Source organism: Mastacembelus armatus, chromosome 7, assembly GCF_900324485.2.
Source record: "Mastacembelus armatus chromosome 7, fMasArm1.2, whole genome shotgun sequence".
Classification (NCBI taxonomy): domain Eukaryota; kingdom Metazoa; phylum Chordata; class Actinopteri; order Synbranchiformes; family Mastacembelidae; genus Mastacembelus; species Mastacembelus armatus.
The window spans coordinates 9,553,434-9,570,496 of record NC_046639.1 but is presented as its reverse complement, the minus strand read 5'-3'; the positions used below and the strand labels follow the sequence as shown (position 1 = coordinate 9,570,496).

The 17,063-nt window shown below is 38.8% G+C and overlaps 1 protein-coding gene across 3 annotated transcripts in view; it reads right to left on the bottom strand.

Moving 5' to 3' along the window:
* Positions 1-17,063, bottom strand: part of LOC113145175 (arf-GAP with coiled-coil, ANK repeat and PH domain-containing protein 3-like) — a 61,472-nt gene that overhangs the window by 17,777 nt on the left and 26,632 nt on the right. For 2 of the 3 annotated variants that reach the window (XM_026331603.1, XM_026331605.1), the window contains exons 3-10: positions 14,740-14,859; positions 13,976-14,029; positions 8,306-8,364; positions 7,751-7,934; positions 6,748-6,792; positions 6,504-6,599; positions 5,870-5,944; positions 2,417-2,428 (exon numbers count right to left, since the gene is read on the bottom strand). In XM_026331603.1, the coding sequence (XP_026187388.1) occupies positions 2,417-2,428; positions 5,870-5,944; positions 6,504-6,599; positions 6,748-6,792; positions 7,751-7,934; positions 8,306-8,364; positions 13,976-14,029; positions 14,740-14,859 (645 nt within the window). The remainder of the gene's footprint in view (positions 1-2,416; positions 2,429-5,869; positions 5,945-6,503; positions 6,600-6,747; positions 6,793-7,750; positions 7,935-8,305; positions 8,365-13,975; positions 14,030-14,739; positions 14,860-17,063) is intronic. The other variant, XM_026331606.1, reaches the window with a different exon arrangement.

Below are 17,063 nucleotides of genomic sequence, written 5' to 3'. Positions count from 1 at the left end.
ACACAAAAAAGGTAAAAAGTTTTAAAAATGAAAAGAAATCCAAGGGCTGTAGCTCTCACAACACATTGTGTCGCTGCAGTGCGGTGTGTAATTCCAACACTGACGTGTGCGCTCCACTACAGCCACCTGTCTGCTGCCCCAAGAGCCTCAGGATTAGGACTAATTACCATACAGCTGCCAATGTATCCATAGCAGGGTGCAGTGGAAGAACAGTGGACTACACTTCACAGTACTGTAGCTGCTCTTGACCCAAATACAACCACGCTGCTTTGACACCAGAGCCTGGGTCTGCTTCAGTTTTACTCCCTAAACTCCCTAAACACTCCTCCCTGCTGAGGAAGGTGGGAGGTTCAGTCCGAAGTTGATCTAGTGAGAATCCCTCTGGCCACAGCCAGGGATCTCCAAACAAACACTGTACTACTGCCTCTACGCTGACATCAGCTCTGCTCACAGCAAATCTTCTTGCAATGCAACTTTCAGATCTGTAAGACATTAAGTACCACTTACCTTTAGCTGTCAGATGTCTGTTTTTTTAATATAGCAAATCACAATCATAGGAGGCAACAGTGAACAAAACACACTTTGGTTAGTGCTCTGTCATCTCTCAAGCCCACAACAAAGATCACCTATTTTTAGTCATGCGATGTTATATAGGCAGAACCTGAACATCAGTGAATTATTAATCAAGCAGAGACACAGGGATTTCTAAACGTTACAAGCCAATAAAAAACAGTTATGGAGTATCAGGGAGACAGAAAAAACACACACACAAACTGGAATAGAGGATGAAACAGACAGCATTTCCTGAAGCTTCATCCACCTGCTGCTGTTGTAGGTAAGTCAGCATAAAGGCAGTCCTGCAGAGCTAGAACACCACATGGTGTACCCACTGGAAGCGGTGATTAGTCTGCTATGAAGCATGTCTCCCAGAGCGTACCAAATCTCATTATTACATCTCATTACTACACTCTGAAAGCCTTCATATGGTAGACTGGCTTTGCAGCGAACATACCCAGCCTTGCATCTGTTTAGCCGTCATCAAGTAATCCTCAACCTGGTCACCTGGTCAACTTCAGTACAATATTACAGAACACTACAACATCTCGAGTTTAATATTATCTATTCTTGGCAGTTACTCCACAGTCTTCTTTAAATGCTTTATTGTGCCAGTGTGAAGGAGAACATATAATCAGACAGCCTCCTGTTAATGCTTACATTAAAAGATGACATTTAACAATAGGTCTCAGAAGCAAACACGAGCACAGATTGCACTAACATGACTATTATAAGAAAAGTCCTCTGAGTTTGAGGTTAACATGTTGAGGTTAATGAAAACACTACTACTACTACTTGAAACAAGAAAAAAACATGTGATGTTTGGTCTTCATCTGCTGATCTCATCTAATGTAGGCTCAGGACTGAATCTTCATGTCATAATGAATACTTGTGTTAAGAGCTATATTTGTCTACAAAACAGTAGGTAAGACTATAGTAAATCTCCTCGGGCAGATTTTTATTCAGTGTGGAATTTCAAAAATCTTGAAATGGATCATATCTCTCAAGCTCATGTTGTATTATAAAGCACTGACTGACCTGCTGATACATTATGGATGGTCCCACACTAGCACTGAGCTGGTGAATGAAATACAGAAATATATAATAGTAAGCAGAGCCAAGTGCCTTAGCCATTAAATCTAGTGTTAAAAATGAATGTTTTTGCCTGTTAAATGCTTTCACTGATCTATGTTCCCAGCCAGCCATAGCGACAGTAGCTGGAGCACTTTAACTTGATTTCTGCTCCCCTGGTTTTTCTCATTCTGAGTGAGAGTAGCCCTTTTGTCCTGTGTAAGTTTACACAAGGCATATTACATGCTTGATGTGATGAGGAAGAAAAGAAACAAGACCAATAAATCTATTTAAAGGATAGAGAAAAGAAGAGCCATGCTGGTCCAAATGCAGCAGTAAAAGCAAAGATGCAAATAAAATACAAAATTCAATGAAACACTACAGTATTTAGCATAAATATATATCTCATTCAGTATTTCACGCCCAGAAGGTATGTAGATGTTTTATAATGCATGTAGAGTAAAAAAAGCAAAAAGAGAAGCTGACTGACATATGTTCATCCAGGCAAAGCATCCTTAGTGGTCAACTGTTTTTGCAGTTTTATTTATGTTTTTCCACCCTGCAATTATGCCTCTGCAAGGGCTGATGTAACCTGTTTCCATGCAGACCATTCAATCTACAGTATGTTCAGAGTTTCTATTAGTTTCTACTTGTTTTGTGTAAATGATTGAGGGCATACTTTGCTAATGTTCAGTTCTAACCCTGAGGACTACGCTGCACCATCCCAGTGCATTAATCCAAATGTGTTTTAGGTAAAAACAAAAATTCAGAGAATAAATGGAGAACTCACCTGCATGAGGGTCTGGCAATGAGTTGATGGAGCGTAGAACATGCAAGCAAAACAAAAAAAACAAATGAAGAATACATCATTAGAATCAATCAAAGCTAAGAGCAGACTGGTTTAAAGGAAGATTATATGATCGTCAGGTTCAATGCCCCTGTGATTATCCTCTTTACTGGTCTTCCAGCAAGGAAACTGCTCATTACATTAAAAAAAAAACAAAAAAAAACAGTGACCTACCATAACAATATAATATTTTCATACAAATTCCAATGTGGCTTTAACTAATTTATTTACTACCACTGTACATGCCAGCTCTAGTAAGACCAGATCAATAACTGGCCCACATGTGACCCAGCCCTTCCCCACGGTTCTATCAGCCCAGACCACAGCACCCGGGTGGATAGCACTGAACACTGCGGTCTGACAGATGGTCACTGATCCTGGGGTAAAGAGGAGAGAGACCCAGAGCCCGAAGAAAAAAAGGCTTTCCCAGTTATTAAAGGAGCCCTACATTATAGATACAATTATTTGAAATATTATGCAATGTACTGACTCTAACATCTTCACAAAGGTACAGTACAATGCAGAGTTTAGTGTCATTCTCCCCAGATCCAGCAGGTGTGGGAATTAAACTAGTTTCTTCAGTTTACACTGAAAAGTGTACAGTCATACAGTGGGTACGGAAAGTATTCAGACCCCTTTAAATTTTTCACTCTTTGTGTCATTGCAGCCATTTGCCAAAATCAAAAAAGTTCATTTTATTTCTCATTAATGTACACTCAGCACCCCATCTTGACAGAAAAAACCAGAAATGTAGAAATTTTTGCAAATTTATTAAAAAAGAAAAACTGAAATATCACATGGTCATAAGTATTCAGACCCTTTGCACTGACACTCATATTTAACTCACATGCTGTCCATTTCTTCTGATCCTCCTTGAGATGGTTCTGCTCCTTCATTGGAGTCCAGCTGTGTTTAATTAAACTGATTGGACTTGATTAGGAAAGGCACACACCTGTCCATATAAGACCTTACAGCTCACAGTGCATGCCAGAGCAAATGAGAATCATGAGGTCAAAGGAACTGTCCAAGGAGCTCAGAGACAGAATTGTGGCAAGGCACAGATCTGGCCAAGGTTACAAAAGAATTTCTGCAGCACTCAAGGTTCCTAAGAGCACAGTGGCCTCCATAATCCTCAAATGGAAAAAGTCTCTTCCTAGACCTGGCCGTCCAGCCAAACTGAGCAATCGTGGCAGAAGACCCTTGGTGAGAGAGGTAAAGAAAAACACAAAGATCACTGTGGCTGAGCTCCAGAGATGCAGTAGGGAGATGGGAGAAAGTTCCACAAAGTCAACTATCACTGCAGCCCTAAACCAGTCGGGAGATGGGAGAAAGTTCCACAAAGTCAACTATCACTGCAGCCCTCCACCAGTCGGGGCTTTATGGCAGAGTGGCCCGACGGAAGCCTCTCCTCAGTGCAAGACATAGTGGCATAGAGTTTGCCAAAAAACACATGAAAGACTCCCAGACTATGAGAAATAAGATTCTCTGGTCTGATGAGACCAAGATTGAACTTTTTGGCGTTAATTCTAAGCGGTATGTGTGGAGAAAACCAGACACTGCTCATCACCTGCCCAATACAATCCCTACAGTGAAACATGGTGGTAGGAGCATCATGTTGTGGGGGTGTTTTTCAGCTGCAGGGACAGGACGACTGGTTGCAATTGAAGGAAAGATGAATGTGGCCAAGTACAGAGATATCCTGGAAGAAAACCTCTTCCAGAGTGCTCAGGACCTCAGACTGGGCCGAAGGTTCACCTTTCAACAGGACAATGACCCTAAGCACACAGCTAAAATAACAAAGGAGTGGCTTCAGAACAACTCTGTAACCGTTCTTTACTGGCCCAGCCAGAGCTCTGACCTAAACCCAATTGAACATTTCTGGAGAGACCTGAAAATGGCTGTCCACCAACGTTCACCATCCAACCTGACAGAACTGGAGAGGATCTGCAAGGAAGAATGGCAGAGGATCCCCAAATCCAGGTGTGAAAAACTTGTTGCATCATTCCCAAGAAGACTCATGGCTGTACTAGCTCAAAAGGGTGCTTCTACTCAATACTGAGCACAGGGTCTGAATACTTATGACCATGTGATATTTCAGTTTTTCTTTTTTAATAAATTTGCAAAAATTTCTACATTTCTGTTTTTTTTCTGTCAAGAGAAAACCTAAATGAGAAATAAAATGAACTTTTTTGATTTTGGCAAATGGCTGCAATGACACAAAGAGTGAAAATTTTAAAGGGGTCTGAATACTTTCTGTACCCACTGTACATGTAAAGATGTGCCTTGTTTCATTAAAAAGTCAAAGTCAGTATAATAAGAAATAATAATTCTGCAAGGATCATGAATGACTGTCTAAAATTTGCTATCAGCCTACACAAAGGTTATTCAGTCTGGATAGTCATTACACTAGCATAGCTAAAGCACCCCAGCAAGCCAGCAGATCAGCACTTTAATGGACTAAGAACAAATGTACTGTATCAGCATAAGGAACAGTCAATGTGCTGACAGGTGCCATCGACATGTACAGCAGACAACACTGGGATTAATAGCCCTTAAAAACAACACTTAATTCCACCTGATTTAATTCTTAAGTCTTTGTTAGGGAGGTTAATCAAACACTTCCCAGCTGCCCATTTCTAATCCCTGCCCAGCCACAACAGACGCAACGGGGCAAGTGTCAGACTGAATGTTGGAAGTATGACGTGAGCACAGTGCCAATCTGCCGCCTTTACAGACAATATGAATCTGGGAATCAGGAGCTGTATAATTTCAATTTAATGCCTGAAACATTTTTTGCAAGGAAATACCAAAAACAAACACCATAGGGTTTGGAATTTAAATCCAGGTTTTTCAGTGTCAGGTATGTGCTGATGATATGAATACATGACAAATGCACTTTAGCATATTTTGTCACATTGTGGATATGTAGGAAATTCTTCAGTAAATTCTCAAAAGATTCCTTCACTTTTTGGTCAGTTCATGGTCAGTTTTGTGACAGAATAGAACTGAAACTGTATCAGTGTTCTCAAATTGAAATGAAAGACTTTTTAAGCACAATATAATAAAAAATGTTTCAGAATCATTCTGGCTCAAGGATGAAAGTATTATGGATAACAAGTAAAATCATGTTTTTTCAGTACTTCCCAGAAGTCTATGACATGAATTCCTAAAAATCTAATTATTTATATTAACATGATCTGATAGGTATCATAAAAATGGAGGGATAGATTCACCAATTACCAATGATTATTTTGCTTTTTAAACAGACTTTTGATTTAGAGGCTGACACAGATACAAAAACTAATATTACAGCATTTTGTGTGTGTGTGTGTGTGTGTGTGTGTGTGCGTGCATGCATGCATGCGTGTATGTATGTATGTTTGTATATGAACTTACCCTCTGCTGAATGGTTGCGTGTTTATGCTCCATTTCCCTTTTCTCCATGGCCGAATCAATGACCAGCTGATCCAGCTGAAAGTCAGTTCACACATAGAAAAACAAAGACAGGTTTAGTCTGGAATTCAGACTTTTAGCCAAAGATACATACAATGAAATAATTTATTTAATGGTGAAATTATTCAAATATGCAGTATGACAGTAGTACAAGGTGAGGTGATTCACAAGAGCTGACTTTAACACCTTTCACAAAAACAGTCTAAGCCTCTGATGACATGTTATGTCAGTGTTTAGTGTGAAGGATTGATTCAGTTCTTCTGCAGCAGTCAGCCTGCTGTGACAAACAAGTTGGTCCAAAAATAACGTGAACCAAATAGCTCCAATGAAGCCTTGATATGAGTCACAGGATGCAGGAAGCATGTAAAGAGGATAGAGGCATGCAAAGGGGATACAGTGTAAGCTTTCTAAAACAAAGGTAAAAAGCAAACATTTGAATCATTAAGTAGAAATGAAATGGAAACATTATGCAATAGTTCAAATGAGAATGAAACCAATTCCATTTGAAGCAGGGTGCCTGGGGAATGACATAGCCCAACTGGAAGACCTCAGGTTGAGTGGAGATAGAGACACTCACCTCAGCAGCCAATTTCTTCATGTATGGGTCGAGCTCATCCAGCAGGTGGTAGCCCTGCTGGAACAGTGAGTACTGGGCGTGCATGAATGACAGCATCTAGGTGGAACAGAAGTAGTTATTTCTTAATTTAAAGCAGTGCTATAACTACTAAGATTGCTCATTTTGAATGTGGAATATATTATTAAGATGAAGGTATTGTTGGAGAGAAACTAATAGCAAGTGTTATGCACTTGCACTGACTCACAACATCTAGGATTTCAAATTTCTTCTTTGCCTGGAGGACATTGATCTGCAGAAAAAAAATACAGACGTGTTTCTAAGTAAAATTAGACAATATGGTTTAATGATTATCAGATGATTTTGTTGTTATCCACAACACTATATTTGACACATTCTGGCTATAGAGATAACTCCCTCTGGTGGACACAATTTCCTTTTTTTAACTGCGATGCCATCAAGCTTGATTTAACTCTGACAAATATGTCCCATTATGTATAGTAGAAGCATTTCAATAATTAAAGTCTTTCCATCTTGACTGAGGTAAACCTAAATGACATTTTGTGCTACATTTGAAATGTCACTTATAGTGCATCTCCCCACATTTTAACCTGTTTTGACTTGAGACCCTTAAAAGGGTCACATGTCTGAGAGCACATAGAGACGGCTTCCAGCAGACATAATGAAGAATGGAAAGAGGGCACAGACATCACAGTGATCACACTGAATTAGTCTCTTTGTTCCTGCTGGCCATAGGAGGTTACAATATGTGGGAAAAATAAAACCACGCTGCATATGAACAGAGCGGAGAATGTGTCATCCAGGCGGACAAAGAAATCACTGCAGGCTAAAGGGCTACATCACTGTCATTATACAGGCGAGACCTGTCTGTCTAATAGAAATGTAAACAAACTATATATGACAAGATGATGCACTCCGAGCAGATTTTTGCCTATTGTCTGATTGACACAACTTCCCATATAGGACACACCACTTCTTTTCAGAGGCACAACTCAGTCAAGTGGAAACACAACCACTTTTAACAATGGTATTCTTTTCTATGATTCATTTCTAATAGCTTCCAACAACAAACAAAAATACAAATAGCTTTGTTCTACAAGGCTGTAAAGCTGTTTATGTCTCTGGTATAGTTTAGTTCAAATGTACATAATGAAAATATCTTTTAATATTTCAAATTGCAATAACTTCAATGTAAACAACTACAGCTAGAAGAAAGTTGTTTTACTGACCTGCAGTACGTAGTCCAGCGCGAGGTGCCGGAAGCACTTGCGGGTGATGCTTAGTGTACTGGTGGCTTCTTCAACCTCATGAGGTTTGTTCCTCGGCGCCTGAGCATTCTTCACCTGTGCTATTTCCATATCCTCACGCACCTTATCAAAGTGCTTCTTGGTCTCCTTGAACTTCCGAACATCCCTGACAGTCAACAATGAGCAAAAAATTAGTCAGAATTCATTACAGCAGCCTCACACAGGATCAAAAGTTAAATGGAAGAGAGAGAAGTACAGTTGCATATAGTCATCACAGGGTCAGTGTGAGGTTACAGTAACCTACTTTACCTACTTTTTTGTTCTTGCTATGTCTGTGACAAAATATCTGGACTGCAAAACATTGTGCTCTTTAATATTTTAAAATACCAAAAAGGTTTTCAGGGGTAACAAGCTGGATAGGTCTGCTCTTTAAAAGTTGTGGAATTTGGCCTTTCTACCTGTGCTGACTTTTCATACATGTAAAATTTGGCAAACATACTGCACTGAGACATGCTTCACAATAGCAGGTTTACTCACTCTTTCACAAAGTTGTGCAACTGCTGCTTTACAGACCGCTGAGCCTGGTCAAACAATATCTGCAACAGATGAAACAAAGAAAACGTACAGAATTGTCATAGCTAAATCAAGGAAGAAATGGTTTCATAGATCACTGCATTTTGTTCACACATCAATTTATCAAATCCAGAGCTGAAACAATGAGTCAGTCAGAAAATGAACGATCAACTCTTCAAAGAATTGATTATTCATTCTTTTAAGCAAAATACCATACATGTCCTAGTTTCAGTAGCTCTAAAGTAAGGATTTGCTGCTCTGTCTCTTGATAAATAACCTCTCTGGGTTTTGGTTTGAAATAACTGTGATGGGCATTTTCACAATCTTCTGACATTTTAAACATTTATAGCTTATTCAAGAAAATATTTGGAGAACAACAATGAAATGATTATCAGTCCCAGTTTCAGTCTACACATAATGGTAAACTGAAATAATAAAACCAGCTTGTGTCAACACAACATCAATGAATTACTGGGTTAATTAAACCCAACATCGAAGTATCAAAATAATCAAAAGACATTTAATGCATGCTGTCTGCACCCCTGTGATGCATTTTACCCCTTTTCATTTCAAGACTTTTGGTGGGAAAACAGTGGATGTTTAACCTACAGAGGGCGACAAAGCACAACTTTTATGTGGATGCAAGAAATGCAAATCAGGTCTTAATGCCTGTTGGAATGAATGGAAGAAGAATGTCACCCAGACTCAAGACACTCCCGCTCTAACACAATAACACACTGCCTTCAGTTTGGTGCTTGATATTCAAGATTCCTCCTCCTCTCTTCCACCCTCTGAGCACATCCGCTCTGATTGCTCCTGCCATCCTGCTGTTGCTGCTGCTGCTAAATAGGTCACTCGGGCAGAGAAGGAGGGGAGGAGGCTTTTAGTTCAATGTTACACTGCAGAGTCTGCATCCAATGCAGAGTGCAAACCCACTCAGAGACAAACTGTCAAAGTCCAAGTGCTATTACCACAATGGAGCAGCTGGATTACTCACAGGGTTTGCATTCTCCTCTTGCCTGATGGATTAGTTATACAACTGTTTATATTAGAAAATTTGAGTTGAATGCCTTTAAAGGTATGACTGTTTTAACTCAAGGATATAGATGCTGAGAAATAGTAACATACTTTTCTATTGCTGCCACTGTAAAAAGGCAGTCACCAACCAGTATAAAAGTAAGTACACATGACTTAAATTTGACAAGAGTTTTGGCCAAGATAGAAGTGGTCTGTTTTGTTATATTTCTGCCACCACCTCTGAGAGGGATGTTTTTGTTTTGATAGTGGCTTTAGGTTTCATTTTATAGCCCTATAAACTCACTAGATCTAAATGTATGTGAATGTGGAACAGAAGTTCACCAATTCTGCTGTTTAAACCATCCTCTTTACTGTATGTGATTAACAAAGTCATTCCTCTGTATTGCATCAAATGTTGCATTTTCCACCTCGCAAACAACACACTATCAGGCGAGGCAATATTCCTAGTCACTTAAGCTGCTTTTCTGACAGTTTCTTGCAAAGTGTCATGTTCAAAGGCCCTTCTGTTTAACTGCAAATCACCAGGGTCTGATTGTTTCCCTGGATGCAGTTTAACAAGCACTTAGAAAAGCACAAGTGAGACCTGCAACCTTGTGCAGTTAAGGGCTCTCAAAAACATGTATTGTAGTGACTCAAAACAAAATCAGCAAGGCAGTGCTGTGCAGTGGCCTAAACACTTTCAAGTTTAGGTTGCAGATGGAGAGGTTGGTTACATTTGCAGACTGAGGTGCATAGTGGCACAATGTAAACCACAGTCTTTAAATGTTGTTGAGTCAACAAGCACAGTTCCATGATGATTGTATGTGTAAGTAATGGCAGGAAAGCTGCTGTGAGACTTCCTGGCTCTGGGAATTGTGGAGGCTGGAACATTCCTGAGCTGCTCTGTGGCAAGCTGACACCCTGCTTTCATTGGGCTAAGATGCCACAGGTTGCTTCTCCATTATATGAACCAAAGGCACAATAAACAAATACCTAAAGGTATACAATTTGCCTGGGGAAATACTGCATTTTAATAAGCTACTCAAATAATTTAGCATTCTGGGAATGGCTTTTGGAAGCTGAAGCTGGTGGTGCTAATTCTCCCATCAGGTGCCAGTAGACCATTGCATAGCAAGATGACATTATTAACAGAATGGCAATCAAACAACAAATGAAGAATAACAATGTGGACAACTATGGAATTATGGTATTCATGTTTGTTTCATGTATTCATTTAAAAAATATGTTATTTTCATCTGCTGCTATTTTTCATTGTTGCAATTTTTCATCTTTGAAAATACTACGTACATACATCACTAGGAACTAAATTCAAATTTAAAAAATCCAATACCTTCTAAGTGATGGAGGGAAGGGTATTCAACAAGAAAAAACATGGGTGAACAACTTACGAACTAAGATCAACACACACTTTCACTTTTTTTTGCTAGCTACTATTACCGGCAAGCAACCTGGCAGATTTGGCACACAGACTGATCTAATGACCTCAGCCCTTTAGACCAGTCACTGCAGTAATCATAATTATATCTTCCAGCATCTTTGTTTCATTTTCACACTAAAACAGTCAGTACAGTCAGTCTTCTGCTGTTGCCACTATGTAGCTTTGGTCATTGTACTCAAGGGCTTTTGAAAATGATTGCTACATTAGAGATTTCAGTGTGACACCTTTAGTTTGAATCAATAGTAGAACTGAAGGTAACAATGCAAATCTGTGGTTATTGTAATTATGACCATGTGACTTCTACAATCAATAGCAATCAATTAAAAAAAAGTATTTAGACCCCACATTTTCTTTTAGTATTGGCACCTTGAGCTAAGTAAAACATATGTGCTGTACGAACAGTTTGGGCAGGGTATTCTTTTCTCTGCCAGAGCACTGTGCTCCTTTTGGAGATACAGCACACTGAAAAGATGCTGCTGGTAAGAAATAGGAAGGACTACAGTTATAGACAAAAAAATGCCTTTACACTGTGACTTGCTTTGTTTTCTAGTTTCCAAATATATCCAAGAGACTAGGGGTGGCAAAGCACGTGGGAATTCGCTTATTTATTATGTACAGACTACTGCAGGAGGACATTTATTGTATTCAGCAAGTTTAAAATACACAAAATCACAGTGAATAGATCTGAAAATGTATTTTAAAATAATATGTAATTATAAATTAAATCCTTCCACCCATACATGTTTTTCTCCATATGACTCCCATAAGTCCCTATGTACAGTTCTAGTATCATCCTTCAGTGTTTCAGTGCATTCGGATTTGGCATCTCAGATGTTAGTCTCCCTTTGCATCTCTCTTCATTTCTATTGCATGTTCAGAGAGTAACGTAAATCAATAATTTATTGAACATTCATACAATATGAAGTTTCATTCTTGAATTATAGGGAGATTTTTAAAATGTTGGCCTTATTTCTGTTGATGCCTCTGTCCAGAATGAAAAATCTGTTGTGAAATCTCTGTAAGGGAAAAGACTCACAGGTTTGGAGCTAAAAAGTAAAAGGAGCTATACTTGGCTTGCGTTTGACATTCATACAAACAGAGCCTGTTTGTTCTGTTGTGTGGTATCAGACTGGCATGAGAGCCAAGCTATCAGGAAATGAAGGGAAGCAAGGGCCAAAACTCTTTTATACTTTTCTTGACTTTGGGTGTTTTATTGTCTCAGCTCACACATCCATGTGTAGGGTTACATGTAGAGACAGTTTGTGTTTATTGTATGGATTTTATTAGGCATCTAAGCATGCATTGTGACAAGGGCAGTTGGCACTCTTGAGGTCCCACTGGTATGGTACCATTAAATAATTCTTTAGTGTCTGCTGTGCAGGGTAAGCACAGTGGCAGCTGCATAGCAAAGCATGCACACAGTGGGGCATCTGTCACATGTAGCAGATATAGTCATCATCATTTCTTATTCATTGCAGCACTGCTGGAGTCCCCAAGCTACAGGTGGGCTACACAGTTAAATGCATGTGTCTTTCCTGATTAAAATACAAACATGTAGAAAGATGTCAAATGAGAATGTTACTGCTCCCGCTGTAAAACTATTTAATATCAATGAACCATCAGGCTCCCCCTTACAGAGCTAAAGTCACACGTTGTAATTGTTATCATTTATGTGAAATCTTTCATCTCAGGGGTATCTCTCTTATTGCTTCAGTCTTGCACTACTCTTACATGCCCCTCTGCTCTGTTCTGTTTTCACATCAAAGAAACAAAGGAAACCTTTGAGAGCCAATCATACTAATGGCCGGACAGACTCTTGGCTCTAATGGACTAGAGGGAGGGGGAGGACAAACAGGAGGCTGAAAACACAGTTAAGCTTACAGTGGAAAAGGCCAGCTGATCCCAAGCCAAACCACCCTCTTTTTATAGTTTCTGAAGTGTGACACCCTGAACCAGACAAACAGGGAATTTGACAGCCTGACACAAACTCTGACAGACGATTCTAGAGTTTGTTTCTGATTGGAGCGAGCAGGCACTGGCACCAGAAAAGGAGCTTGCAATCCTAAAACTACCAATGCTACCAATGCCTTTTTTGAATATGTGTACCAAAGGCTGGCAAAGCAAAGAGGTTAATACAAGGCTTAATACAAAACACCACAATACACAGCCTCAAAAATGACCACTGTATTGAAGCAACACCTCACTGGCATTGTAAAATCAATTAAAAATACAAACTTCACAAAAGCTGAATTTCAACATAATTATAACCAGTACACTGTATATTTTTGTCCACTTCTTCTTTTAAAATTTTTTGCGATCATGGGTTCATTATTCTTACTACTGTATTTTATGGCTAGCTGATCTCATATTTTTATTTATTAATATGATACAGTGCAGTATAACAGTTGTAGATTGGTTCTAAACGGGTTTGTTAGGGTGCCTCCAGCCAGAGAATTAACACAAACAGGCACACAATTTTTGCCCATCCAGCAAACATTTAGCAATATTACCTTTAATTTATAGCCAGGGCTCTGGTCACCTAATGAATATACTGTCAATATAATGTTCAGTCTTCCTTCAGCTCTGCTATTGGTCTCCACCAGCTCTTACTGATATAAGAGCACACTATTGTATGACTACGTGCTATCAACATCAGCGTTATACAGGCTTAGTACTGCCCAAAAGCTAAAGCTAATTCACACCTGCCTGAGTGACCTGAGCCATTAACCCTCCATTTACACAGTTGACCTCTCTCTACCAATAGAGACAGTGTGTGGAGTGAAAGGAGTAGCTGATTTGCAATTTACATCACAATACAAATAAGGGGCTGTTATCTATTTAGTCCAACCTAATCTAGCATCTTTATAGCAAAATCTAAGAGCAAATTTAAAATCTGGAAACATCAAATGTGTAGTATTTAGTGCTTTATAACTAGTCTACAAAACATTAGTAAAATCAAGAATGAAGCCACTAATTACAGCTTCATGGTGAATCATTTTAAATATAGCTCAGCCTCTGTAGCATACTAAAGGGAATACAGGACCCCAGTGAGGCCTTTGAATAATGTTGGCATTTCAAGACGGGAGCAAATCATTACACTAGTGTGTCTCAAGCTACTGTGGACGTATTGGGACTCTCTGGAGAGCAGGCTGACTTGCCATGTGGTAGTTGATGATCTCCTGAAGGCTATCTCCACACTTTTCCAGAAACTCCTGCAAAGAAAATAACACAAAAAATTCTTTAACTAAACAATATATCAATAGAAAACTCATAGCTGCAGATGTATTTGTGTTTAAGGACAAAAAAGGCAAATAAAAGTTAAACCTAACATTTATTTGAACTGTTAATGGAAGCAAATGAAAAGATCCACAGTGCTAAAATTAAGTCAAAGCTGGTTAATGTCATGAGGTGTACTTTTCTGCACTAGAAGATTTTCCCCCTTGAAGCTTGTATGGGAAAAGGAACTGTAATTGCATGGCTGATTCAGTTCTTTTTTTTACAATGGAAACTACAAATATGAACAAGACTTTAATATGAAACTCACAATTAGTCATACAGTTCAAGCCAAGAAGGCTTTTAATAGTACTTAATGTTAGCAGTAATGAAAACAGTCCAAGATGCTGGTGCTGGGATCCAAGCCAGAAGTAAATTTCCAGAACCAGTCTGATCCTCACTTAGTAATCTGTTAGTAATCAGGTTTATTTACATGCGAAAACACAGAGATACAATAAAGAGCTGTAAGGCTAACAAACAAAGATGAGGAAAGTCCCCATTCCCTAAGAGACTTACTGTAACAATCCCCTCCATGACATGACAAAAAAGAAAAAAAAACAACAAAGAATGACAATAAAGCCACACTAAAGGCTATAATGAGGCTAGATGAAAGTTGGTTGGACATGTTCCCAGCTCATCTGAACCTCACCGAGATCATCTCATCCTTCTTGCACTGCTGAGACAGATCCCGGATCCCACTGACGAAGAGCTTGTTGGCGCTGACATACGCCTTTCCTGCTTCAGTCATCCCACTGCATAGCTTCACCAGCTGTGCACAGAAGAGACACAATCGGAAGAGACAAATAAAAGTATACAGTATAAATTTTGGCACTTTCACTACACACATCATATTAGGGCTGGAGTTGCCAGGGTTTTAGTAACTTGTGGGGTCTGGCTGATTCTGAGATTTGTTAAGAGTCAATATTAGTCCCACTTGGACTGGATTTATAACTCCTGGAGAGGTTATTTTAACATTACCTGAGATGATCAGTGAGTTTAGTCAGGCCCAGTGTGCAGATGTGGATAGTATTACATTTGAATGCGTGAGAGTGAATCTTTTTCTAATGATATCTGAGCAGATTTATGGCAGAATATGTTTACTACTAACACACAAAGAAGATAACGATTTCCTCATTAAGTCTAAATCACACAATGAGAGCAATATGTGTCTCAATGTATGACTTAAACTACTAAAGAGCTCAATGAATATTTCCTATTTACATTTACCTTTAATGTTAATGCCAACTGGGAGGGACTGGAAAACTGATAACAGACACAGATTAATCTGCAAGTAGGATATGTTTTGTGAATTACTTGTATCTTCTGCACATACTGCAACACAGTGAACACACCACAATATACATTTACTCTGCTACTCAACAAAATTTATAATATCTGTTATTAAGCCTGCTTTATTTAGCATCTGCTTTCATTAGAGGAAAATTAATTTCTTCTTATATTTTGCTCTGTTCTGCCACCAGGCTGTTTTCCATCTGGTAACCATACATGGAACACAGCTACTTTCCCCTTCATTTTCAAGGAAATATGCTAGGAAATAAAATGATTTGCTTTTTTGCCCATGAGCTAGATGAGATCGATAACATTCTCACATAAGAGCAGTATTCATAATTTTAGAGCCAAGACATAATTAATTTAGTTAGGTCTGTAAACATGGAGAAATAGCCTCTCTGACTCCTAAATTTCAAAAAAGAAATTCTAAAGCTCACTAGTTTACAAGTTATGGTATATCATATTTGTTCAGTTTGCATACAAACTAAATGGTGAAGTCTATTGTGAGTCAACAACTGCTATCTCACACTGCTTCCACATCATGATTCACTGAATCTGGGCTGAACTGGACTAAGCAGTTGAGCGCAAACTGCAAGCAGTTGAGGCTAGTAATGTTACCACTGTGGGGGTTAGACACTGGAGAGTAATATCATGCTGGGACTGAGCATCAGAGGATAATGGGCAAGCTCATGTTTGTAAAACAAACACTCAAATACGGAGATAAACATGACAGAAAATAGAAAATAATGCACTTAATTTTAAGTCTTTCAAGGGGTCTGAGTTCTTGATAATCCTAAGTGGTTTCACCACTTTTCTGCCTACAATCAGTGTGGTGGTTAAGATTGTAAAAGGTAATGTGTGTGTTTATAACTGTTGGAAATATTTTTTTACACAACAAACTGACACACAGAAATCAGGCTTGTACAGTAGTCACATTAACATGGAACAGGTTGCCATGAATGCCGTATTTAGGCAGTAAGTATCAGCATCTGCTATGATCTAAGCGCCATCTACCATTTATAAAAATAAATGTCATTCTGAAGAAAAAATGTTATGGAGCATTTTTTATGGAAAACCATGTATAAATAATAATAAAAAGCAAAATAATTGTTGCACTGCTCTTTAAGCTTTATATCATGTTAGAAAGTGATGAAAGCAGGAGTTTTAGCTTTCAGGGCTGCTTAATAACCAGACAGGCACTGAGTTTAGACTGATGTGTGATTCTATTTATATTCACCATGTAGAAAAGTAGATTCCACTTGGCCTGAAGCTGACTGTGCACAGAGCCAGAAAACAAGCATGTACCAGCAGCGTAGTTTGGCACGACTCAATATAAATGTTGAGGTTTTACTGTCAATGCCAAAAAGTAATACAAAGAGGAATTCAAACGTTGACCTGAATAATATATTACTAAGACAGTTATGTTTGTCAGAGGGTGAGCTTCTTAAGCTGGGGATTTTATGCCCTAAGAGTTCAATTAGGAGCTAGAATTAAAGTCATTTCTGCAGTTACTGGATTATATTTATCCCCCACTAACATGATTTCTTTGAGAACTATTGGATATTTAGTTTTTGGGTGGATGTGTTCAACTGCAGATACACTTTGCAATTAGTTATTTGTAATGTTTAATACACAGTTTTTGAGAGATTTCTCTGAGTAATAAGGTTGACAGAATGCAGAATC